The sequence below is a fragment of the Prionailurus bengalensis genome, chromosome E4, assembly GCF_016509475.1.
Source record: "Prionailurus bengalensis isolate Pbe53 chromosome E4, Fcat_Pben_1.1_paternal_pri, whole genome shotgun sequence".
NCBI lineage: Eukaryota > Metazoa > Chordata > Mammalia > Carnivora > Felidae > Prionailurus > Prionailurus bengalensis.
In genome coordinates, this window is record NC_057360.1 from 19,619,628 (window position 1) to 19,646,961 (window position 27,334).

Below are 27,334 nucleotides of genomic sequence, written 5' to 3' on the forward strand. Positions count from 1 at the left end.
GGGTGTCCAACTCTTTTTTTTTTTTTAATTTTTAAATGCTTATTTATTTATTTTGAGACAGAGAGAGAGAAAGCATGAGCAGGGAAAGGGCAGAAAGAGAGAGAAGGAGAAAGACAAAGAATCCCAAGCAGGCTCCATGCTGCCAGTCTTGCTTGTTCTCATAAATAAATAAATAAATAAATATTTAAGTATTTAAATATTTAAAAAGTAATCTCTACACCCCACTGTGGGGCTTGAACTTATAACCCTGAGATCAAGAGTCCCATGCTTCTTCCAACTGAGCCAGGCAGGTGCCCCTCACTTCGTGATTTTTAATATCCTTCTTAGAAAATTAGAAATAGATGAGAAAATCTTTAATATCAAAAACCTCCAGTGAACATCATACTTAATGGTGAAATAATGAAAATGTTGCCTTTTTTTTTTTTTTTAAGAGAGAGAGGGAGCGCATGAGTGAGCACTAGCAGGGGAGAGGGGCAGAGGGGAGAGACAGAGAATCTTAAGCAGGCTCCACGCTCAGTGCAGAGCCCCATGTGGGGCTTGGTCCCACAACCCTGGATCATGACCTGAGCCAAAACCAAGAATCATTCAACTGACTGAGCCACCCAGACACCCTGAGAATGTTGCCTTTAAAGTCAGGAAGGAGGCATGGCTATCGCTTCCGTTCCACATTGTCCTGGAGGTCCAAACCAATGTGGTTAAACAAGAAAACAAAAAACAAAAAACAAAACAGGGATTGGAAAGGAAGAAACAAAATAATCATTACATGAAACTAATATGATTATCTACACAGAGCATTCCAGACGATCTTTTGACGTGTAATCAATACTTTTAAGTACTTCAAGGTAAATGGGCACATAAAATCCACGTTCAAAAACCAATAGTGCTTTTATACATCAGCAATAGCCGACTAGAAAAATAATAGTAATCCCTAAATTATAGTTGCAAGAAAAGCCATAATATACTCAGAAATAAATCTAACAAAAATGTCTAATACCTATAGGTCAGAAATCATAAACTTTTGTTGATGGATATAAAATAGGAGAGATAGACCATGTTCTTGAAGAGAAAACTCAATATTATACAGAGGCAATTCTGCTTAATGTAAGAGAATTGTGTTAAATTTACAGTCAGAATACCAACAGGGTTCTTTGTGGAATCTAGCCAGTCAATTCCAAAATGCACATGGAAGACTTCATGCCAAGAAGTGGCAAGGCTGGAGCACCTGGGTGGCTGAGTCGGTTAAGTGTCCAACTCTTGATTTCAGCTAGGTCCTGATCTCATGAGATTGAGCCCCACGTCCGTCTCTGTGCTGACAGCGTGGAGCCTGCTTGGGATTCTTTGTCTCCTTCTCCCTCTCTCCTTTTCCCTCTCCTCCTCTCCACTCACACACACACACACACACACACACACACACACATACTCTCTCTCTCAAAATAAATAACTAAACTTTTTTTTTTTTAAAGAATAAGCAAGGCACTTTTGAAAAAGAAAAAAAGGAGTAGAAATGAACGGTGTGGTACTCAATGATAAACAGATAAATGCAGGCTTGCGAACAACACATATGAGAAGTCAAAGTACAAAGCAAAGTGCAAAAGCTGGACCATTCAATAACTGGCGCTGGGTCAATCCATGATCCATAAAAGGAAAAATTAGATCCTTCTCACTGTGCACATAAATACCAAGTGGAGGGGCGCCTGGGTGGCTCAGTCGGTTAAGCGGCTGACTTCGGCTCAGGTCATGATCTCACAGTCTGTGAGTTCGAGCTCCACGTCGGGCTCTGTGCTGACTGCTCAGAGCCTGGAGCCTATTTCAGATTCTGTGTCTCCCTCTCTCTGACCCTCCCCTGTTCATGCTCTGTCTCTCTCTGTCTCAAAAATAAATAAAAAAACATTAAAAAATTTTTTTAAAAAGTTCCAATGGAAAAAGGAGGAAGAAAGATTGGATGATGATTTGAGGAGGCCCCTCCCAACATTTTTATTATAAAAAATATTTATTTATTTATTTATTTATTTATTTTTAAAAAATTAATGTTTATTTACTTTTGAGAGAAAGAGAGAGAAAGAGAGCATGAGGGGGGAAGGGACAGAGAGAGAGGGAGACAGAATCCGAAGCAGGCTCCAGGCTCCGAGCTGTCAGCACAGAGTCCAATGCGGGGCTTGAGCGTAGGAACTGTGAGATCATGACCTGAGCAGAAGCTGGATGCTTAATCAACTGAGCCACACGGACGCCCCTATTATGACAAATTTTTAAACATACAGATGAGTTGAAAGAACTGTACAGTGAACATCTATGTACTCACCATGTACATTGTACAAAGAGAATTTTGCTATATTTGGTTTATCATGTATCTCTCTCTCCATCCACCAGCCCATCTTATTTTGGGGATGCATTTCGAGGAAGATTGCAGATATTAGTGCAGTTCATTTTTGGGGAGCTTTTTGGTTAGATGGGAGAGATTAACATGTAAATTGAAGAAAGGAGGCAGTGTTGAAAAAGCATGGTTGCAGCACATGGTGACTCAGTCAGTTAAGTGTCCGACTTCGGCTCAGGTCATGATCTCGGGGTTTGTGAGCTCAAGCCCCACGTCAGGCTCTCTGTTGACGGCTCACAGCCTGGAGCCTGCTTTGGATTCTGTGTTTCCCTGTCCCTTCGCCCCCCCCCCCCCCATACTCAGTTTCTCTCTTTCTCAAAAATAAATAAACATTAAAAAAAATTTTTAGGGGCGCCTGGGTGGCTCAGTCGGTTAAGCGTCCGGCTCATGTCACGATCTTGTGGTTTGCGGATTCGAGCCCCGCGTCAGGCTGTGCTGACAGCTCAGAGCCTGGAGCCTGCTTCTGATTCTGTGTCTCCCTCTCTCTGCCCGTCCCCAGCTCCCACTCTGTTTCTGTCTCTCTCAAAAATAAAATTAAAACCTCAAAAAAATTTTTTTTAAAAAAAAGAAAAAGTGTGGTTGACAGAAAAAATAGAGAAAACAATTGCTTAAGTAAGCCCTGAAATTGGTGAGAGAGTTTGGCTTTTGAAAAAGATGAGAGACTGCTGATCCTCTGGCCGAAAAGAAAAGATGGTGGTGGGGTGGGGATTTTGAAGGATTTCTTGCTCAGTGGCCTTCATTTTTCTCCTTTAAAGGGGAGACAGAAACATTTGTTGGGAACGAGAGCTGGGTGTTGACTAGGTCTTGCGGAGAGAGACAAAGCTCGGGTGTATTTACTAAACAGAACGGGGATGGAACTGACCACAGACAAGCTAAGGGATCGACAGAGTCTGAGGGCTCAGTTGAGCTTGAATTTGTAGCATGTGTAGGGTGCAAGGGAATGGAAGAGATTGGTGTGAGTACTTTGGATGTCAATCATTAGTCCCAGGCAGGACTTGGGACTAAGACAATCAAGGAATGAAACAAAGAGATTGACAGATTTGAATTCTCACGAAATGGAGAAATGGCCCCTTTGCTGATTCACAAACTTAGAAAGAAACCTTGTTGTAACTAGACTTGTCACTGTCATCGCAGACAGAGACATAGCTCCGAAAACATGACTTATGGCCTCTCCTGTTGCAGCTGTCACCACATCTCTGTGGGTTTTTTTATTTTATTTTATTTTTAAGTAATCTCCACACCCAATGTGAGGCTGGAACCCATAACCCCAAGATCAAGAGCTGCATGCTGTACCAACTGAGCCAGTCATGTGCCCCACATCTCTCACAGAACCTGTATCTAAATGGGGCAGAAAAAAAAAACATGCACCAAAGTATAACACTTGAAGCCCATCTCTCTCTAATCCCCATAATCCTTAGTCACCGGTTGAAAGGAAAATGTTTCTAGTCACCTATCCTCTCTTTTACCCTTCTCCCCTTGATGGTTTAGAACTTTCTAACTTCTCCAGCTTATTGCTATGAAGCCCCTTTCTCATCTCTTGCATGTATTGCTATAAACCTCTTCATGACCCTTTCCACTGAGCCATCAGGGACCATTATTCTATTGTAAATAAAATACATTCTTAATATTTCTTTCTTCTTGGAAGTTTACTCTCCACTTCTTGCCTTGAATGAAGGAGTCTTCTTCAAAGCTAGGATGTACTCTGCAAATTCCCCTAGTTGGGGCTGTTTTTTCTCTCTCTTCTGCTGTTACGTTGAAAGAGTCAAGAGGCAGCAGTTGGCATTTGGCTGGCCTCCCAATGCTACTTCCAGACCATCATTCTTTGACTGCCTTGTAAAAGCTCATCCTTCTCTTAAGGATGAGCTCTACCCTCTCCCCCTTCCTGCTGCTAACCAACCTCCTGGTTGTTTCCTTTCATCCCCCAAAGCTTTTTTTTGCTTGCTTTTTTTTTTTTTAAGATTTTATTTTTAAGTAATCTCTACACCCAACATGGGGTTTGAACTCACAACCTCAAGATCAAGTGTCACGTGCTCTGCCGAGTGAGCCAGCCAGGTGCCCCTCATTCCCCAAAGCTTTTGAAGCTAAACTTACAGTTGTCCTCTTTATCTCACTTCCTACCACCATCCTAAGAGTTCAATATCTTAGCTTCCTCTTTTTGTACCTCCTTAACCCTAGTGATCTTGTCCTCCGCTGTACTTGAGTTATCTACTTCCCGGGACCACCTTCCATATTATGTCATCACTCAGACATCGCACCTCAGCAATCGTGAATTCCCAAAGCCCACTTTCTGACTACTAGCTTCTAGACTTCTAGATCCTGCCTAGTTGTCCTGCTAAGGATGTCCTGTTAGGGGCCAATGGGAAAGTGACAAAAAAAAAAAAAAAAAAAAACCAACAACCAAACCAAAACAAAACAAAACTTTCCATATTTCTTATATTCTTAATACTAGCAATCAACCCTGACGAATAATGGCGAGACATTCAGAAGCTATGATAGTCATCTTTATCCATATTGAGATGATGGGCAACTAGGAATATATTTTGGATTTATTTGTCTTTGCTCACAAGAGTCTTAATAGGCTCTGGCGATTGTAACTGATGTCTTGGCACCTTGATTATACCAGAGGCAAAATGAAAATGGGCAAGTGTAACCTCTACATGTTGATCAATTACAATATTGCTCTCAGGGTAGTATGAGGACAGTGGAATCACTTTAAAAAATCTCTCTTCTAGAATCATTTGGCCTTTTTTTTTTTTTTTAATTGCATCTTTTGAGGACTCTTTAGAACCACAAAGCTAAGGAAGTGATCATTTTCTTTGGCTAGGGTGAAGTCACTTAGTGTTTCTATAGTTACTAGAGACACACAAAAATTGATTTGCTAAAGATTACCCCCTTCATAGATTGTGTTAGTTAATAGATAGTTGTACTGTGTATTCTAGACAGGGCCGGATTACTCAAAAGATGTGGTGTTTAGAACACTGGCAGACGTAGGAACACACGGAAAACACGTACAGCATTTTTAAGAGTTTGGTATTTGCCATCTCTAAAACAAGTTCTGTAGTGGTCATCACTGAAAACTAAATCAGGATTTTGTTGCTCTTTCTAACATTTTGTAAAAAAGTTTTTTTAATTACATGGGGTGAGGTGGGCACCTGATTATTTTCAGTGCTTAGGACCTCTAAAGGTTTTAATTAGGCCCTGATGTCAGACGCCCTTGTGGGTTCCATCTGAGTGTTTTTATTCTTTTTGCATTCTTGTGTTTGCCAAGAAGAAATGACTGATGGAGGTCTGTTTGTCTCTGGTCTGTTCAACTGCTTTCCCAAATGATATTGTCATTGGTTGGTACAAACAGTGACCTTATTTTCAGAGACATGGGTCAGGTATAAAAAAGCACTCACAAAACTCAGGACGATTCCTAAGCTTTTCGTGGTACTGATGAATGCCTAAGATCAGACAACTTCTAATTTATACCACCATCAAATATTGCTGGAGGAGAGTCAGTATTCCTTATGTTCTCTACATCACCCTCAGTTTCCCCATTTAAAATATTCTTTCTACCTGACCTGTTTCCAAACAATTCATGCCATAGCTTGTTTTTTTTAAATCCAACTTCTTTGTACCCAAAATGCCATGAAACAAATAGCAGTCACCCAAGTACTTGAGGCTTGCTGTCCTATGCTCTTGAATAAAGACAATAAGAAAGTGGAGAAATAGTTCCTTTTAAATACAGACCTCTTCTAGGGAATAGGGAATCCATTTCCTTTATTGCATTAGCTTCTGTTTAAGACTCAGGATGCAGGATGCTCTCTTGATGAGGGACAGACAAGGTTGAAAAGGGGAACATAGTGAGCAATGAGGAACAGCTGAGAGCTACAAAGATAGGGCTGTGCTCATGTATAAATAGAAATGTTGCTGCTACCCTGATGAATCAGACCAGATGTTTCTCTGATGTCTCTGTTTGGTCCTTTGGTTTAGAAAAAGAAAAAAGTATAATTTTGCTAAAATTATATGTGGGGCCAGGAATATGGCACAAATGCTTTAAGCTTAAATAATACGTAAAAGAATAAAATTACTTTGCTGAGAAAAACTTTATCAACAAGAAAATTATCCATTCAGAGAAGGACAGAGGAGAGCAGGAAGCAAACGATCTGTTGTTGGGGTTGATGCGTTGGGATTCAGGAGCTCTGCATTCTGACCCTTTCTCTGCCACTAGTTGTGTGACCTTGGGCAAGCCATGTCATACTCCTGGGTCTGGGTATGTTTATTTTTTTTAATGAGGGCAGGAGGGGAGAATGGGGGTTGCATGGCTGGGTTCACTGAATTGATTTATTTGATTTTACTTTATTTAAAAAAAATGTTTTTCCATTATTTTTGAGAGAGAGAGAGAGGGAGGGGGAGAGAGAGAGAGAGAGAGCGTGCGTGCACTCACACGTGAGAGCGGGGGAGGGGCAGAGAAAGATGTAGACAGAGAATCCCAAGTAGGCTCAGCAAGGTCCGCACAGAGCCCCATGAAGGGGCTTGAACTCACAAACTGTGAGATCATGACCTGAGCCGAAATCAAGAGTTGGATGCTCAACCAACAGAGCTACCCAGGTGCCCCAAATTGATTTTTTTTTTTTTAATTTTTTTTTTTTCAAAGTTTTTTTATTTTTGGGACAGAGAGAGACAGAGCATGAACGGGGGAGGGGCAGAGAGAGAGGGAGACACAGAATCGGAAACAGGCTCCAGGCTCCGAGCCATCAGCCCAGAGCCTGACGCGGGGCTCGAACTCACGGACCGCGAGATCGTGACCTGGCTGAAGTCGGACGCTTAACTGACTGCGCCACCCAGGCGCCCCCCAAATTGATTTTTTAAAGTGTCTTTTGCCCCAAACATTTATGAATCAAGCCAGGTTTTCTTTTTCAGTTTAATTTCTTGCCTCCTGGCTTCCGGTTTCATTGAGGGGTTGATATGTGAAAGACACTGTGGGGGATGAACATGAATAATGCAAGCCCTCTGCCCTCTAGATGCTTATGACCTAATAGCAGATATTAGAGTTGCACAGAGGACTCTACCACAATATATACATGAGTGGTGCCAGCAGACAGACAGGAACAAATGCCATGGGAACTCAGAGAGGCAGAGATCATTGTCAGGTTGGAGGATAGGAAATGACTTGCTGGAGGAGGACACTGGCATTTACTTGGCAGGGGGAAGGGGAGCTTGAAGGTTGGCAAGTTTTTAGCAGGCAGAGATAGAGGAAAGGACATTACTGATATAAGAAACAAGGAGAAGCAAGGAACAAGGAAAGTGCTGAATGTATTTGGGGAATCCTGGGACATTTGTGCTGGCTGGATGCAGGCAATGGGTCAGGAAGCAATGGTGACTTGGGACTATTTGGTAGGCCCTTTTAATCTCGGTAGAACATACATGTTACTTAACAGGTAGCAGGGAGCTGTTTTTTTGAACTTGGATGTGACCTGGTCTGAACTGTGCTTTAGGATAATTCACTTACTGCAGAATACAGGATAAACTGGAGGTAGAAAGGCCTCGGGGGAAGGAGGACAGCTAAAAAGCTAATGCTTTTAGCATGGTGAAAGCTAACCAGGCCTGAGCCAGAATGGTCACTAGGAATGGAAAGCAGGGGTTGGATTTATGCTAGCCAGGGTGGAGGAGAAGATTCAAAGGTAACTCCATGTTTAAGCAAGTCTGAGGTAGAACCTACTAGTTCCGCTGACACGAAAAGGAAATTCAAGGGCTCCTGGGCGGCTCAGTCGGTTAAGTTTCGGACTTCCGCTCAGGTCATAGTCTCACAGTTTACGAGTTTGAGCCCTTTCTCAGGCTCTCTGCTGTCAGCACGGAGCCTGCTTCAGATCCTCTGTCCCCCTGTCTCTCAGTACCTCCCCGGTTCATGCTCTTTCTCTCTCAAAAATAAATAAATGTTAGAAAAAAAAAAAAAAAGGAAAGTCAAGAAGGGAAGGGTGTTTGGGCAGGGGAAAGAGGGGCAGAGTTCACTTTCCATGCGCTGAGTCTGAACTACAGGAAGCATATCTTGGTGGAGGTATCCAACATTTAGAAACTCCTGACCGGACCTCAGTCCTGTGGATGGGGCTGGGGGTGGATGTGTTAAAGTCCACATTATCCAAGTGTGAGTTGAAACCACAGAAGTGAATAAATAGATCAACAGGGAATTGCAGACTGATGCAGGAGCAAGACAGACAAGGATCCTGACAAATGTCTAAATTCTTCCCTTATGATGAACAGGGCATGGTCGGTGTTACAGAGTATAATCAGAAGAGCGCTGCCTCATTGTGTCCAAGGGGAAAGAGAATATTGAAAGGGAGCAGCTGGTGAACCACACTTTAAATGCTGCATTACTGCTTGGGGGATTAGTTGCTTAGAAGTGGTGTCTGGAGAGCCTAAAAGGGACTGACTACAATAGTTAAGAGCACGTGTGATGAGGGAACCCCTTATATGTGTGTGTTTTCTGACAGGTGAACAGAGGAGAAAATTGGACACGTACTTAGTCCTCAGTTTGTGATAGCCAAGATTCCAAATCCTCATCTCTCAATACAGGCATCTTTTGAAAATTCACATTATGTGACTTTGCTGTTACGAAAGATCTTAGTACCTGTTTTCACTAACCCAAAGATATCCAAAGAAGATTTTCACTGTATGAAAAAAGGCGAACAGAAAAATAACGTTCAGTGTTTGCAGTGAGAGCCCATTAAACAGACAGCGGGTTGGGGCGCCTGGGTGGCACAGTCGGTTACGCGTCCGACTTCAGCCAGGTCACGATCTCGCGGTCCGTGAGTTCGAGCCCCGCGTCGGGCTCTGGGCTGATGGCTCGGAGCATGGAGCCTGTTTCCGATTCTGTGTCTCCCTCTCTCTCTGCCCCTCCCCCGTTCATGCTCTGTCTCTCTCTGTCCCAAAAAATAAATAAACGTTGAAAAAAAAAATTTAAACAGACAGCGGGCATCCTGACCAGTGAGAGTAGCGCCCCCACGCTCCTTCCCCTGAAACTACACTCAGCATCTCAGCATCAAGCCACCATAGCTTTGAACTGTGTCTGTGAGCATCTATGCTTATCTTGATTTATTTTGTGCATCCGTTAGCAAGAGGGGCTCTAAGGTATCAGAAAAGCCTAAAATAGGTTATTTTTTAGGTCTGGGAATGCTCAAAAAAATTTCCCATATAGGGGCCCCTGGGTGGCTCAGTCGGTTAAGCATCTGACTTCGGCTCAGGCCATGATCGCATGGTTCGTGAGTTCGAGCCCCGCATCAAGCTCTACACTAACAGTGTGGAGCCTGCTTGGGATTCTCTCTCTCTCCCTCCCTCTCTCTCTCTGCCCCTACCCCACTCGTGCTCTCTCTCTCTCAAAATAAATAAACTGAAAAAAATTTTCCATATAAATTAATGGTATGTGCTTCATTGCTTTATGTCATTTCAGTTTAGGAAAGCTTTCACAGGTATGCTCTACATTAGGATAGAGAGAGGAAACCTGGATTGGGAACGTGTTCTCAGAAACCAAGGCCTCTTTCTTTTGAAAATCTCAACCTATTACTTGGGGGAATTTATTAGTTTTTCTCCTTCGCAGTTCCCCAGTTTTTAGTTCCCACTTGTCCTGGGGCTTGGGTTTGATTCTTGGAGTTGAATTCCAACGACAATAAATATGTAGATCACCTCTGAGAGCTTAGTGTCTGAAACTCTAGAGGGAGGAAAGGAGGAGGGGGCAGTGCAGGCTGGGAAATGAGACTTTAGCTCTATTGTAGTTCACACACAAAGGCCTGTTTGCAAACTACAATGTAAACTAAGACTTTATCAGCCAAGGATTTATGTTCACATTAAGATCTGGGATTACACCAGGGAGATACCACTGGTATAAATCTAAGTAGGATTAACTGCTTTCCTGCTATGCAAATTAGTTTGTCACTTGTGTTTGTTTTTTCTTCAATAATTTTCTTAAGTGATAATAGTTTGCAAAAACCATGGGATATTTGCTTTTGGCTCCACAACTGTTAGTACAACTCTACCCACCAAAGGGTGGGAAAATAACAAAAACCTTAAGGAATCCAGATCCATTAATGAATTAAAAATTTAGGAGACTAGTAACACAACCAGCTATGTTACTTTTAGGCAGTTTGCTTAATAGAATTCTACGTTTCAGTTTTTTTCATTGACTAAATGGAGATTTAGAAAATATTGGTTCTGCTTATCTCACAGACCTATTGTTCAGGTTGCGAAGTATTTTCTCTTTAAGTTATAAACATTAGATAAATTCCAGACATACTATTACTTAGGCAATTAGATAATCACTGCGGCTAGTCTGGGGTCAGGATGGGGAGGTGAAGCGGGGACTGGGATTTGTAGAGTCTAGAAGAAGTAGGATTACTGAGGGGGCAGAAGCTTTTTCTTCGGCTCAACAATGGATGACGCCACCAAGAGAATAAGATGGGGGGAGGGGGGAACTGTGAATGTTTCATACACCACTCCTAATGCTGCTTTGAGATAATTTCTTGGCTAAATAAATTCCTTACATATTGACTGATAAAGAGTGCTCAGATTTGTACACCTGATGCCCAGTATCCACTTACTCTCTGACTTGTTAGCATGACTTCAGCAGTAATTTAGTGTAAATAAAAATGCTCTAGCCCTGTTTAGTGCTGGGCCCTGTAATCTCCTAGCTTCAATACCTTCCCATGTCCACTCGAGACTGAAGAATACAACGATTTAGACTTGCAAATCCGACTGTGGAGTCAGGATGAAATCAGGGTTTTGGATAGTGGAAATGGTCCCTCCAGTACATCACCAAAGCATGCATCAGCAAATTTAATCACAAAAGGTTCTTGAGGGAACAAAGTTGAAATGAGCAGTATCATTGCAGACCTATTTGTAGTGGTGGTTGATTTGCCAGCTCACCTGGCTGTTCCTCAGTTTCCTCAACCATTAAAAAGGAGAGGCAGAGTGAGCTTATCTCGAAGGCCACTTCCGGCTTTGAAATACTATTTCCCTAAACAGTTTGGAGAAAAATTACAAAATGCATCCTCATAGCTCTTGATAAGCCCAAACAACATACCAGGATACCACAAGACCAGAAAACAAAAATATCCCGTTGTAGACCAGTCTTTGTGCAAAGTAGGAAGAAATGGGAGGGAAAATGCCCTCTCACAATGTGTTAAACAACAACAACAACAACAACAACAACAACAAACATATACTTGTGGAACTCCTGCTCCATTTCGAGCAGCATGTTCAAGAAACATTGTTGGAGACCTACTACGTGCGGGGCACTGGTTAAGTTGTTACTTTTCGATTTAAAAATTATTACTACTTTGCCAGCAATCTCTTTAACCTGAACCAGTGAATACCGCCTTGGGTGGGCAGAAAATTAAAGCCAAGGTCAAAGGAGACGGTCTCCAAACAGACCAAAAATAAAACGCATGTGACATCATTAGAAGGGGGGGGGGGGGGGAGAAAGCCAACATATTGCACAAAGATCAAAGGCAAAAAAAGAGAAACATGTTTGGTTAATACTGGGCTTTTGAGCATTTCTTGTTGAGGCCCGTCCATCCATCCACACCACACTTCTTAACCCTGCTATTCTAAACCGATGACAAGTCCAGCTTCGGCGCGGACAGGGCGCAGAGCGCGGATCCCACAATCCAGACCCCGTTGCCAAGTCTCGTCTCTGGGAAGGAAGGAGGCGTTCCCCCAACGGCAACTGTAAAATAAAGCAGCCTCTCTAATCTCTTCCTCCAGTAAGAAAGAAATGTCGGTCCAAATAAATGAATACAGAAATAACTACGCGAAGGGAAAGGGGTGGGAAGAGGGGAAGGGAAGCTCTTTTCCTCGCTGTTTAAATTTCCCGCACCCCTCTTCTTCCCCGCCTCCCCGCGCCGTCCCCACTTTCCGCGGCAGCTGGCGGGACCCGCACCGCGCGCAGCCGGGCGGCCGGGCGCAGAGAGGGTCTTTGGCAAGAAGGCGGGACCGGCCGGATGAATAGCTCGGTGTCCGATTTTTCCTGCCTTCGGTGGCAGTTCCTCCTCCGCTTCGTTACTCGATTGCACACGCGGCCGGGCCCTCGGCCCTCGATTGCTCCGGCCTATCACCCTGGGATGCCGCCTGCCGCCGCCACCGCCGCGGCTGCCGGGCTTGTGGGATCGGTGGCGGAGCCGGAGCCGGAGCCGCGGCGCGAGCCGTGGCCTGAGAGTTAGGGGGCGGGCCGGCTCATTCCTGGGGTGGGGGCCGAGGACTGGCGGGCGAGAACCCGGGGCCACCGCCCCCCTTCCCCGAGGGAGCGGACCCTCCGAGCCTCTGAGGCGGCGGCGGCGGCGGCGGGAGCCGGTCAGAGGGGGCGGCCCCTGGCGGCGACGCCCCCAGCCCTGCCCTGCCCGGCCCCACTGCATCCCCAGCCGTAGCGCGGTCTGGCCGCGAGAGACGCCGGCGAGGGCTGAGCGAGGCGGCTCCGCGGGGGCAGGCGGGCGAGCCGCCCCTCCCGGGTCCTTCCACGTCCCCTCCCGGGAGGGACCCACACCTGAGCCCGGACCCACCCCCGGCCGGGGCCACGCTGGATCCGCCTCCCGGCCTGGGTCCCGCCCGCCGGCTGCAGGTGGGCTGCAGCGCCCGAGCCGCGGGCAGTGGGCGGCGGGGAAGGAGGTGAGCCGCGTCGGTGCCGGCTGCCGCTCGGGTGCTTGCCCCCCGCCGCTGCGCTCTCTTCCTCCCCTTCCCGCAGGCAGGGCGCGGAGCCGCGCGCCCGCCCCGCCGCCGCCTTGTCCCTCCGGGGCACCATGGAGCTCTCCCCGTCGTCCGGAGGAGCCGCGGAGGCGCTGTCCTGGCCGGAGATGTTCCCCGGGCTGGAGTCCGACTCGCCGCTGCCTCCGGAGGAGCTGGAAGCGGTTGTCCCAGTCGGCGGGGCCGTGGCTGGAGGCATGTTGGATCGGATCCTGCTGGAGTCCGTGTGCCAGCAACAGAGCTGGGTCCGGGTGTACGGTAAGGACCGCAGGCCACCCTAGAGGCTGGTGTTTCTTGCCTTTGCTCGCGCTGAAATTCATCCCTAGGCTCCAGTCCTGGCCTCAGTCCCCATCCATCGTGGGTCAGTCTCGCACATCCCTTTTTTGTTGCGGCGTGCGTTTCTAACAAGTTTCTCCAGACTGGCACTGGGGAGAGAGGTGTCCTTTCAGGACGGTCTATGGACCTTTCTCAGGCACCTGCAGGGAGTTTAAGGTGGAGTTGGGCTATGCAGACTCAGTTCTCAGGTGGTAACTTCAAGGGAACTGTCAACCGAAGTGTGATGGAACACACCATGGGATCAAGTGAACAGAGTTTCATGTCTGTTTCTTGAGGGGGGCAAGGCTGGAAGCCAAGATACCATGAAATAGCTTAGCAGTGGATAAGAAAATAAAATAGAATAACCAAAAAATATTTATTGGGTGGGAACAGACTCATTCATCTCTAACCTCTTTCTGAACCTCACTCGCCCAAAGGCAACCACTTAGTCCAAGGGGTGTGGATTGTGTCAGATTGCACTATTGTTTCGGATTCTCTTTGTAAAGTGACTGGGTTGCTACTCAGCAAGTTAAAAGTGATGAACACACTAAAACTTTCCCTCTCTGCATTCCTAGTAACCACCTCGTTAATTAAAACTGAATGATGAGATTCTATTAGGGGGAGCCTTGTGGCGGCATCAAAACCAAGCTGGCTTTGAAAACTCAGAGCCCAAGGATTTATAGCCTGGTGATATTCAGGACTCGGCTGTGCCTTTCCAAAATCTTGAAATGTCAAGATGTTTATCACTTAGCTCACGTGAACACAAGACGTTAGTAATGTGGCTGAATGCAAGAGGGCAAATTTGAAGCACCTGGAGTCAAACACAGCGTTAAGATGTTATCCTTCAGTCACGTGCATCTGCACCTGTAGTGATCAAGTACATTACGCTTTTCTTTCTTCATCCTTCTGAAGAGGATATGTGTTTACTACTCAGGAGTGATCCAGACTTAGAAGTTATCTCTGTGGATAGTTCAGTTCATTTCAAGACTTCAAGTCCATCCCTATCAGAAAGATCTCAGAACTAGGAGTCCAGAATTTGAGTTTTGTTCTTGATTCTGCCACTGAGCGGCTATGAGATTTGAGGTAGATAAGGTTACTTTTTTTTTTTAACCTCTGATTCTTCATCTGTAAAAGGGGTGAATTGGATTAAATAATCTCTTAATGGCCCTTTTAGTCCTAAGAATCTTGGAGCTCTTATAACCAATTCTTGAGGATTTATGTATGGGCCACTTTATATTTTGTATGATGTTTATAAGTGGTTTTTGATGTTATTCTAAGTAACTGAAAGAATTAAAGAAGCAGGAGATGATGCAGGGTCACCCAGTTCATTCTCAGCAGATTAAAAACTTTAGTACCTGATTTTCCATCCACCTGCTAATCCCACTTATCAGATAGTTTGTAACAAAGGTTGTGTTGATGAGGATCTGAAGATGAGCTGGAATTCGAGTATATTGTAGTTACACCATTTTCCCATTCTATCCTTTTGTATCCTTATTTCTTTGGCACATTGGTTTTTATGTAAAATTAGAGTTAGGGCCCCGTTACCGCAAGAATATGTGTATATGATAATTTAGTATTTCAGTGTCTAAAACTATTCTGTCTGGATATTCTAGACCTAGCACGAATTACTGTACTTTGCATGTATCCCATAAGAATATGTGCATGTTTTTGTTATCCTTTTAAAGGGGTAGATTTGTGAGGGTGTGTGTGTATACATATATACGTGTATGTATGTGTGTACGTGTATTCTTAAGTATGTGTATACAAACATATATTCTCTTCTCACACACATATGTACTGGGCATTTCAGTGTCAACTTACAGACTTTCCACTGCATTGTAACATTTTTGTCTTTCCTATCGATTAACTAGAGGTTGTTTTTATTTTGATTTTTTTAATGTTTATTTATTTTTGAGAGAGACAGAGACAGAATGTAAGTGGGTTGGGGCAGAGAGAGAGAGAGAGAGAGAGGCGGGCACAGAATCTGAAGCAGGCTCCAGGGCTCCGAGCTGTCAGCACGGAGCCTGACGCGGGTCTCGAACTCACGAGCTGTGAGATCATGACCTGAGCCGAAGTCGGACGCTCAACCGACTGAGCCACCCAGGCGCCCCTAGAGGTTGTTTTTATTTACTGTTTAATACTACTATCCCTCCCTTAAGGCAGCTCATCCTGGATAGTACTTTGTTGTCTTGAGTTTGATATAAATATCCCAAAAGTATCGGAATGATTCTTGGCTTTTCTGTGTCCTTAGCTAGTTTTTAAGTTGTCTGTTGCATAACTTTGAAAAGCTTTGAAGTGAAAATAATAGCATGTAGAAAATCGACTTGGAAAACACTAGTTCATTTTGTTTTGTTTACTTGTTTGTCTTACGTGTTCAAAATCCTGATTGTTTTGGAGCATTTGGGTTCTTCTACACAATTTAAGGAGATGAATGAGTTTGGTCTGATGTTTTTAAAAGAAATTCAGAAACTGAGAATCCAGTCTAGAGTATACAACTGGGGATTGAGAACTGGGGTTTTCAATCTGTCTTTGCCACAAATTGGTTGTCTAACTTTGGGTAAGTAATTTTAACTTCGTGGCTCTAGGTTTCTACATAAAATGTAGAATCTGGAGTAATTGGTATCTGTGGTCCATTTTAGCCTTACAGTTGTCTGATTCTGTGGCCTGCCCTATTATTTTTTACCTACAACTTGGCCTACCAATTCCAGTCTGACTCTTGGGGACAGGCATCAAGAAAGCCCTTAATAAGTTTAAATCATGGTTGTCACGGGCTTCTGGGGAGCACTTTTATCAAAAGGTCAATGAACTTAGTTTTGTAAAGCAGGAATGTTGAGGGCAGATGTATATTTGTTTGAGGTGTTTGGCAAGATAGGAAGGTGGGGAATGGGGTCTTGCTCAGGTGTAGCTCATCTAGTTTTGAGCCCTAACCTGAAATAGCCATGTGGATTTTAAAAGTGCAAAGTAAGGAAGGAGCTGTATTAAGTGCTCCTGGCTTCTGGCTATGGTTCACATCCTCTATAGTATACTTATGTTTGAAATCAATATGCAAACAAACAAATGGCAGTAACATTCCCCCCCCTCCCCGCCCCCACCTAATGCCTTAACAGAAACTTTTGAAAACAATATTTTATTAGTTTGCCTCATGAAATTTGAAGACTAGGCACTGTTTTAAGTTTGCTGTTGACTATTTTGTTAATGATACGTCTATTTGGAGTTTTGTGTATTGCCAGGATTGGAAAACTTTGTCTGGAATATGTCAGAGCCTTATAATAGGTAGATGTATATTTAGAACACAAATGCATGTCTTTGAGACATAACTAAGAGAACATATTTATGCTGCCCTATCCTTCATTTCCTTTTAGTTATAAAATGTTTCATTTGTTTATTATAGTGTTATAATAAATTGTGCCCATGCCCTGTCAAGACTATAAAATATTTGACACCAGGAAGTCTGTCTAGTTTGTCTTTGTATTCCTATCTTGCCAGCCCCTTCATTGTCACTGTGTCTAGCAGATTGGTACCTTGCTCATAGTCAGTGTCTGTTGAATGTCGATCCATCTGTCCTATGACCATCCATATCCCAACCTGACTGAATGACTGTTATGGGTGGCAGAGTAGCTTAAACAAAGGCATGCCACAAACAGCTAAATATGGATGCAGAATCCAAGAGCATCAAATGCAGAACATTTTTCAGATATTTATAGCCTCAAAGCAAAGTCAATTGGCTGAAAAAGCACAGCAGCCTAGCAAAAGGAAACGGGAGCGGCAAAGCCAGCCTCCCTGTCTGTGCTTTCTGGTAAACAATGAGAACATTAAAATTAACTACTTTACCATGAATGGATGGCGAGTGCAGGTCACTGGGAGCAACTGAAGATACCAGTCTCCAGTAGTACATGCATTGGAGCTTTACCCCCATCACCACAACAGGTCTGCAAGTGTATGTACAGATGTGCTCTCCGATAACTAGAGGGAAAATACAGTTACCACACTAAAGTGCTCACCAAAAAACCATAGTTTTGATTTTAATAGTATAAGCAGGACTATCTAACGTATTCACTTAATAGAATGAATAATATCAATATCGTTGCTTACCATTAAGCTAGTATGTAGCTCATTATTTATTGATGACTGATAGGGATCTGCTGGAGATTTTCTAAAGGCTTGTACTATTTCAGCAAGCAGAAGAAGGGAGACTTAATCATACTGCATCCTATCCCGTATAATTCTAGAAATGTGACTGAGAATTTGGCAGGAATTTCTCATGGACTAGATAGGAGTTGAGGGGGGAGGCAGAAGTTTTCCCTGTTTATAGTAAATAATTTTGCTTATGTTTCATGAATTAAGACAAAGGATGAGATATGTTTCATTGCATTTTTAGAGAATATGTCTGTCTTTGCTTAAAACATTGCAACCCGTTAACAAGTCCAGGAAGTTGTTTCATTTTGGTCCAGTATGAATTAGATGTGACCAACTCACTGGTTTTATACAGAATGTTCTCAACATAATTAACTTTGAATATTCTCAGTGAATCACTTATTCTTACATGTCTTAACTATGTACCCCCTGCATGACTTCTGTGTTGTATTAATGTGTGGATGAATGAATTTGTTCAACCAAGTTTTGTGTGCTGTAGCTAATTGATTGTTTGAATAAAATCAGTGAATATGTACCCAATACATCCCCAAACATGTTCATGTTACTTAAGTGTTCTAATTTCCTCAAATACTGTAAATTGAACTTTTGTAATTATAAATATTTTACCAATTCTTGGGATTTTAAGTTTGAGTTCAATACTTAGGATGTGGTATTAGCTTTGAATGTTGACACATTAATTTACCATGATTTCCAAATAAATTTTATGTACATTAGGAGTAGAAAATTATTCATTGAAGTAAGAGAGAATGATCAAGAATGCTTAGGCATATACTGTTTATGCTTCTCCCGTTTTTCCTTTGAGAGAAAACTTGTAAATCTCACTTAAATTGTATATTCTGTCTGGGGCACCTGGGTGGCTCAGTTGGTTGAGCGTCCAACTTTGGCTCAAGTCATGATCTCACGGTTTGTGGGTTTGAGCCCTGTGTTGGGCTCTGTGCTGACAGCTCAGAGCCTGGAGCCTGCTTCGGATTCTGTGTCTCCCTCTCTCTCTGCCCCTCCCCTGCTTGCATTCCATCACTCTTTCTCAGAAATAAACATTAAAAAAATTAAAAAAATTAAATGTATATTCTGTTAATATTTACAGACATGGACAATTTCCTTTATTGTAGCTTAGTACTTTTCTACTCCCTGTCATGTTGGTTTATTGCTATTTCATTTTCAAAGAATGGCAGTATTTTTGAAGAATAGAACTATATACATTTATAATTTCTTTTCCATAACCATTTGGACTACAGTGTTTCAAAATTCACAAAAATTTTTTTGATTTTAGAAAATATGGTGTACATATAATGACATAAACCCCTTAATTGAGTCTGTAGCAGTATCCAGGAATCAGTCATGTTAATACCTCTGTAGTTAAGTAAGTAAAAATCCACACTAAGTATGGTATAAGACTATAAATAGTGTTATGTAGGGTGAAGGTCACATTTTACTGCTGAAGAAATTATGAAGAAAGCGTTTTCAGAGCTTTTTGGATTTAGGAATTATGGGTATGGAGTTGAGGATATGTGTATGTTTTCTGACAAATAATACAAAGTTCTAGAATGCACCTGTTTGGGAATAGTTCACTTATTATTTTTTTTTGAGAATCGTTATAAGGATTGCCTTTATCTTTTCTACAGCATAAAATTCAGCACATACACTTTAAAAAATGATGTACAATTGTGTCTCATGTTGAATGAAATAAATTGATTTGCTAAGAAACAAAGGAATTCACATGACAGAGCAAGTTTTACTGAGATTCCTAAGGAAGTGGTGGCAAGGCAGTGGTTTCTAATGCTTTCTTTCATTAGAAAGAAGGATGAGGTAAGTTGAACCCGAGGATTTATGTAATTGTTCTTTGCAGTTGCTCTCTTCAGTAGCACAGAGTGATTTGATCACCTTTTAAAGTAGGTGAACCACAAAAAAAAAATTCAACTAATGCCTGAGTTAATCCAGAAAAAATTTAGTTGTCTGTTCCCTGTCCCTCCCTATTGGAATAACTTTTAAGTAACTAGAGAGGTGTTTGGTCTTGTAAACCAGGAGGAGGAGTTGGAAGTGTGCTGAGGGCACTACTGAAATTGCTTCACCTTGTGTTGGCAGAGGGATAATTGCTCTCTGATGTTTGTAAAGACACCTTTCTTCCCAAAGGCTATCAAGTGCTTTGCAAGACCTATAGGTAGAGAACGCTTTACAAATCTAATGTAGCTTATTTTCTAATGATAAGGTAGCCATCAAGAAATATCCACTATGAAGGTGGCAGAGGAAAAGATGTGCAGTTGGTAGTGTTAGTGAGTCTACTGTAAACAAAAATAAAAACTGAATCCTTGAAGGCATGACAGAACTTCCTTTGCTAGGTCGTGCTGCACAGCTTAGCATCTTCCTTATCTCTACAGCAGGGTTCCGATGTTAGGAGTCTGAGTTTTGCCTTCCCTGACCAAGTGTTGGTGACGTTAATTAGTTGCCCAAGTCTCCTTTGCTCCTAAGAATCTAGTTTAGATCCTGATTGCATTCTTATTCCTCCATAATTTGTCTTCAACGTTGCTCGCGTTCCCATCGTGTCATTTTCAGTAGGATTTCTAAAAGTCCCTCTTAACTGACTCCTGAGTCTAAAAAATTGGTGATACTTGCAGATACTGTTTGGGAGAGCAAACATTTGCAAAGGAGAATGTTTCACATAAGGCAAGAGAACAAAATTCAAAAGAATAGTGTGGGAAGTTAAAAAGAAACTTGAAAGTTGATAGTCCTAAATATTTTTCAAAACAATCCTTTAGGTTACCTCATTAAGGAAACTGGCTCAGGAAGTTCAGCTTATTCCCAAAATTGGAGACAAATTCCACAGTTTGTCAGGATTAGAACTCTAACCTCAGATTCCTCAGCCTCTTGTTTTAGCTTCTAGATCTTACTGCTTTCCCTTAGGGAGATGGCCTTTCAAAGCTGAAGGTCAGGAAAACTCGACAGTGAGAAATACCAGATTGTTAGTTTCACAGTCTTTAAGGGAAATGCTGGAAGTACCATTACCTAGGTAACAGAAAACAAAAATGGACAAAACATTCAGAAAGTAGGAGGATGAGGATAATCTCATAGTGATTGTTAGAGGTAGAGCAGAGGAATGTTTAGATATGTTTCATCTCTAAATTTTTTGTCCATAAATTCTTTAAACTTTTTTTTTTTTTAATTAGGCTCCATACATACCCAATGTGGGGCTTGAACTCACAATCCTAAGATCAAGAGTTGGATACTCTCCTGACTAAGCCAGCCAGGTGCCCCATCCATAAAGTCTTTATTTTGCAGTTGCAAGTAATGTTTTAAGGAAATTTGAATGTTTCATTTATGATACTTAGAACCCTGGGTAATACCTAATAACTTTCTACCTTTTAATTTCTGACCTCTCTGATTCATATCATTAAAAATTCAATACCTTTTTTCTTATTATGAATATAATAGTGCTTAATGTAAAGAATTTGAGTTGTAGGAAAATGCAAAGAAAATTAAAGTTACCTGTAGTTATACCTTTTAGAGATAACTGTTCTTTTAATATTCTGTTGTATTTTATCCCAGTCTATTCTGTGTAAAAATGTACTTTTTAAAATATGTTTGGTATCATATTGCATATATATATTTTTTATATTTATTTTTAAATATTTATTTTGTTTTGAGAGAGAGAGAGAGAATGAGTGGGGGAAGAGCAGAGAGGGAGACACAGAAGGCTCCAGGCTCTGAGCTGTTAGCACAGAACTCAACACGGGCCTTGAACCCATAAACCACGAGATCATGACCTGAGCCAAGGTAGGATGCTTAACTGAGCCACCCAGGAGCCCCACATATTTTTTAGAGTTTATTTATTTATTTTGGGAGAGAGAGAACAAGTAGGGGAGGGGCAGAGAGAAAGGGAGAGAGAGAATCCCAAGCAGGCTCTGCACTGTCAGTGCAAAGCACCATGTGGACTTCGAACCCACTACCTGAGTCAAAATCAGGAGTCCCATGCTTAATCGAGTGAGCCACCCAGGCGCCCCTCATGTCGCGTATATTGTAAATCTTGCCTCTTTTCTAACTGTAATTTCTTAGGTTTTTGAAAATGTTTAAAGTTTTTTCAAACATATTTTTGTTTTTAAATTTTATTTAATTTTTTTAATGTTTATTTACCTTAGAGAGAGAGAGCACAAGCAGGGGAGGGGGAGAGAGAGAGAGAGAGACACAGAATCTGAAGCAGGCTCCAGGCTCCAAATTGTCAGCACAGAGCCAGACGCGGGGCTCGAACCCACGAACCATGAGATCATGACCTGAGCCAAAGTTGGCCGCTTAACCAACTGAGCCACCCAGGCTCCCCTGTTTTTAAATTTTATTTAAAAAATAAGTATAACAGGCGCCTGGGTGGCTCATTCGGTTAAGCGTCTGACATCAGCTCAGGTCATGATCTCACGGTTTGTGAGTTTGAGCCCCACATCAGGCTCTGTGCTGTCAGCACAGAGCCCACTTCAGATCCTCTGTCTCCCTCTCTCTCTGCCCCTGTCCCACTTGCTCTCAAAAATAAGCAAACATTAGGAAAAATAAAAAGGTATAACATTTCCTTCTTTCAATATTTGGAAGATATAAAAGGATATTCTGTGAGGTCTCTCTAACCCCTCCTCCCCACCCTTCACTTACCGTCTGGCAGGCAATCATTGTTCGCACAATCAATAAATGTTTGAAATTCTTGTATATCCTTCCATACCTATTCCCTGCACAGGGAAACAGATAAATAGGTATGTAGAAACTCTGCCAGGATTGGGGTCCAAAAAAATTTCGTTGACAAAAATGCAAGGTCATGTTTTTTTTCCGAGGTTAATGAATGGACTGGACAAAGGAAGTTGGCTGGGAGTTCTGGGGTCTGGAGCCAGCTGTTAATTGCTTTATATTTGAATTGATATCATCATAGTTTTTACTGTGCGTATGCTTTCTTCTCCTTTTTGACACAAATGATAACCCGTTATAGGAATTTATCTGCACCTTGTGTTATTCCTGCCTCACATTCCCTCTCTATACACACTTATCGATATATTTTTGATACAGTTTCCTGTCAGTGTATAAAGCAGCTCCTCATTCTTTTTGTGGCTGTGTAATGCCTGAATGAATCACAATTTATTTAACCAGTCCCCAGATTTGCTGGTACAAGTGATAGTGCAGGGAATAATCTTGAATATAAATCATTTTGCTTGTGTATGAATATTTTTGTAAAAAAAATTCACAGAATCATTATCAAAGATATGTATACTTGTAATTTTGAAAGATAATCCCAAATTGCTCTTCTTACAGGTTGTAACTATTTATATTTCACCAGCAGTGTATGAGAGTGCCCATCTCTCTACACATAGGGAATTATCAAGAATTTTTGATTCTGACAATCTAAATGATAAAAATAGTTTAATTTTTTCTATCTCTTACATTGATTATCTCACAGAGGCATTTAAAAATATCCTTTTCTGTGCATTGTACATATCTTTTGCCCATTTTTACTGGTTATTGGGTCTTTTTCCTAGTGATTTGTAGGAACTCTTATATTAAATAAGGAGGTTTTTATCTGTGATGAGTTGCCAATATTTTCATTTGTCTTCCCCCCCATGAGAAAATAATTTTTATGCATTTGAATGTATCAGTCTTTTCTTTTATGGTTTTTTGATTTTATGTTACAGTTAGTATGGCCTTTCCTAGTCTGAGGTTATAAAATAATTCTTCCACGATTTGTCCAGTACTTCTTTGCTTTCAGTTTTTACATTTAAATCTTTGATCCATTTGGAATTCATTCTGCCATAGGGTATGAGATATAGATACAATTTCATTTTTAGAAAGATGGTTTTCCAGTTGTCCTAATACCATTTGTTCAATAATCCATCTTTTCTCCACTGATTTAAGATGATTTCTCTATCCTTCAGTAGATTGCCATTTGTATTTTGGTTTCTTTCAAGATTTTCTACTCTGTTCTATTGGTCTATCTATATTGATATGTCAATATCATGCTGTTTTATTACTGAACCTTTATAATATGAAAATGTAATTGGTTAATGAGTCTAATTCAACATAACTTATTTAACTATTATCCTATTTTAGACATCAACAATTTCCCAAATTTTTGTATTAATAGTCTACTGATTGTTTTTGTGTACAAGTGCTAGAATTGAACTTCTCACTATTTCCTTAGGCTGAATTCCTAGAAGAGTATGTTTTTATTTTATTAAAAATTTTTTTAAATGTTTATTTATTTTTGAGAGAAAGAGAGAGAGAGAGAGAGAGAGAGATGCATGGGGGAGGGGCAGAGAGAGAGAGAGAGAGAGAGAGAGACAGAATCTGAAGCAGGCTCCAGGCTCTGAACTGTCAGCACAGAGCCTAATGTGGGGCTCAAACCCATGAACCATGAGATCATGACCTGAGCCGAAGTCGGACACTTAACCCATTGAACCATCTGGGCGACCCCTAAAGAGTATGTTTTTAAAATCCTGAGAAGTTAATGCCAAATTGGTGTGACCTTCCTAAAGGCAATTCCTACCACAAATGTATAAAATTATGGCTCATAATTTATTTTATTAAAAAAATTTTTTTTTCATATTTATTTATTTTGAGAGAGAGAGAGAGCACACACGCACAAGTAGGGGAGCGGCAGAGAGAGAGAGAGAGAGAGAGAGAGAGAGAGAGAGAGAGAGAGAGAGAGAAAGAATCCCAAGCAGGCTCCAACGCTGTCAGTGCAGAGCCCAATACAGGGCTTGAACTTACGAACCATGAGATCATGACCTGAGCTGAAATCAGGAGCCCGGCGCTTAACCGGCTGAACCACCCAGATGCCCTTTGGCTCATCATTTAAATCCTACTTCTGTACTGCTACTTTCACCGTATTGAAGTATTTTTACATAGATTTCATGTAGTGTCTTAAACATTATTTAGCACATATTAAAAGTCCTGAGGGTTCTAATGCTAACAACACTGCCTTTCAAAAATAGAGTTGTTTTTCCAATGGTATTCCTTTTCATTAATGGCGCATTTCCAAATGAAGGAGGGAAGGACATGAGTATAGAGTCAAAGCAGTTGGTCTGGTTAAGGGTCAAATCCATGACTGTGGCTTTATTTATACGATGTTAGACTCTCCAACTGAAATAACCTGAAGCTGGTATAGTTCATGTTAGAATTCACTCTTGGTGTGTACATTCTATAGGTTTGGACAAATGTATGACATGTATCCATTATTATAGTGTCACACAGAATATTTTCTTCCTCTTTTTTTTTTTTAATATTTTTTTTTTCACCATAATCTCCACATCCAACATAGGGCTTGAACTCACAACCCCAAGTTCAAGGGTTGCATGCTCTACCCACTGGGCCAGCCAGGTGCCCCTCATACAGAATATTTTTACTGCCCTTTATCCTCCGTGCTCTGTTTATTCATCTCTCCATGTCCCTTACCCCTTAACCTGTGGCAACCTGACAGCAATTGCTATTTTCACTGCCTCCATAGTTTTGCCTTTTTCAGAATTCTATATAGTTGGAATCATACTCAAATTTTCTTTTATCAGTTAGCTGTTTCGTTTAGCATATAATATATAACCATAAGCTTGCCTTACTAAATCAGAAAGGAGCAAATTTAGAAAGGAACAAAGTAGTTCAACTTTTAACAATGGCATCGAGCAGTTCGAGAGTGAAATGTATCCAGTTAATATTGTGTACTTACAGGAAATTTTGTTTGAATTAAATTTGGACAGGATATAATATGTAAGTATCTTGTGCTTATGATTCCCTTAGGCTTCACTGTGCACAATTTTCTGTGTATTTGTAAATTTCAAGATGACTCTGAGTGAGGAAACCCAAGGCATTTCTAGTGCATGTTCCTGTTTTGAAATGGACTAGTTTTGTCCAGGTAGTTGGTGAGTAGTCTGTAGCAACAAAAAGATGGCCTGTACAATAACCATTAATGAAAGACATGTTTCAATATCTAAGAAAAGACTCTACCTTCAGTATTTTCTGGTTTCATAAAGACTTGATAGTTTTCCTTTTTATAGAAATAAAGATTTATATGTTTATTTTTTAATTTAGCTTGATAACATGGTTAAGAAAGAATAGCATCATCTGTGGTGATTCGTACTGAAATAGGTAATCCAGAAGATTTGATATGGCTATATTTCTTGCTGTTTTGTTTTTGCTAAGTCATTCTTTAAAAAAAATTTTTTTTTAATGTTTATTTTTGAAAATGAGAGAGACAGAGTACGACTAGGGGAGGGGCAGAGAGAGAGGGAGACACAGAATCCAAAGCAGGCTCCAGGCTCCGAGCTGTCAGCACAAAGCCGGATGCTAGGCTTGAACTCACGAGCTGTGAGATCACCACCTTACCTGAAGTTGGACACTTAACCAACTGAGTCACCCAGGAGCCCCTGGAAGTCCTAAGTCATTCTTTTGCAAGTGCAAAGTAAATCAGTTTAAGTGGAAATTTTTAGTTATTTTCACTTTAGGTTGTGTTTTTGGTATACACCTTGATTGTGATGTCAGAGTGTCACATTGAAGAGGCGTTACTATGTTATATCTATTGGCTGACAGTCTTTCTTTTCCTGTAGCTCAATTGGCAATCATGTTTCTTTTATGTAATCAGTAATGTTATTCCATTTAGTTGTAACCATATTGTATAAAATTATGTTTTTACAAAATTGCTTTTTCCCCCCTATAGTCTCAAATATCCTGCTTTTTTTTTTCTTTCAACAAATTTATGAAACATGGTTAAGTTTTCTCTATTTTATTGGGGAAATAATCATGAAAAAGTTAATGCTTTAAATATTCTTCATGAAGTAAGATTAGAATCTGGGTAAGGTTGGAATCTGAGTTCCAATCCAGTACTTTTTTTTTTCTTTTTTCTTTTTCTTTTTTGAAAGATTACCCTATCTTTATTATCTCCGTTCATAGTTATTGTTTCCAATTTAATATGTTTGTATTAAAATGTATCACAAGCTGTTTAAAGTAGCATTTTAATGCTTTTCTAAATTGTTTTAGGATTTAGCAGTAGGTATTAGCTTCTCTGCGTCTTTCAGAGCCATGTTGTTAATGGATATTCAGGGGTGCCTGGATGGCTCAGTCAGTTGAGTGTCCGACTTCAGCTCAGGTCATGAGCTCACAGTTTGTGAGCTCCAGTCCCATGTCAGGCTCTGCTGACAGCTCAGAGCCTGGAGTCTGCTTCGGATTCTGTGTCTCCCTCTTTCTCCGCTCCTCCCCTGCTCATTCATTCTCTCTCTCTCTCAAAAATAAATAATAAAAAAAAATTTTTTTTTTTAAATGGATATTGAGTTCTTCATCGGGGAACTGCAGGAATAAAAGTGAAAATGCTTGAATAACCAGTAGGTTCTTTTTTTGTGTTTGTGTGGTAAAATATATATATACTAAATTTCATTTTAACCATTTATAAGCATACAGTTCAAATATAGTCATGGGGCACATGGCTGGGCTCAATCTGTGGAGCATGGGACTCTTGATCTTGGGGTTGTGAGTTTGAGCCCCATATTGGGTGTAGAGGTTACTTAAAAATAAAATCTTTAAAAAAATATGCAGTCACAGTGTTGTGTAACCCTCACCACTATCTATATTCAAACTTTTTTCATTATCCCTAAGAAACACTCCAGACCCAGTAAACAATAACTGTCCCTTTTCCCCTCCCACTGGTTTCTGGTAATCTCTATTCTTCCTGTCTCTATGAATTTGCCTATTGTAGGTAATACATATAGGTTGAATCACACAATATTTGTCCTTCTGTGTTTGACATATTTCACAAAGTGCACGTATCATCCTTGTAGCCTCTAT

General features: G+C 41.3%; 1 protein-coding gene across 5 annotated transcripts in view; it reads left to right on the forward strand.

Annotated features, from left to right (window-relative positions):
• Positions 1–12,440: 12,440 nt before the first annotated feature.
• Positions 12,441–27,334, forward strand: part of RASAL2 (RAS protein activator like 2) — a 362,955-nt gene continuing 348,061 nt past the window's right edge. For 2 of the 5 annotated variants that reach the window (XM_043567733.1, XM_043567731.1), the window contains exon 1: positions 13,031–13,339. In XM_043567733.1, coding sequence (XP_043423668.1) covers positions 13,138–13,339 — 202 coding nt within the window. In that variant the 5' untranslated portion in view covers positions 13,031–13,137. Of the gene's footprint in view, positions 13,340–27,334 lie in introns of all 5 variants that reach the window. The other 3 variants (XM_043567728.1, XM_043567732.1, XM_043567730.1) reach the window with 3 other exon arrangements.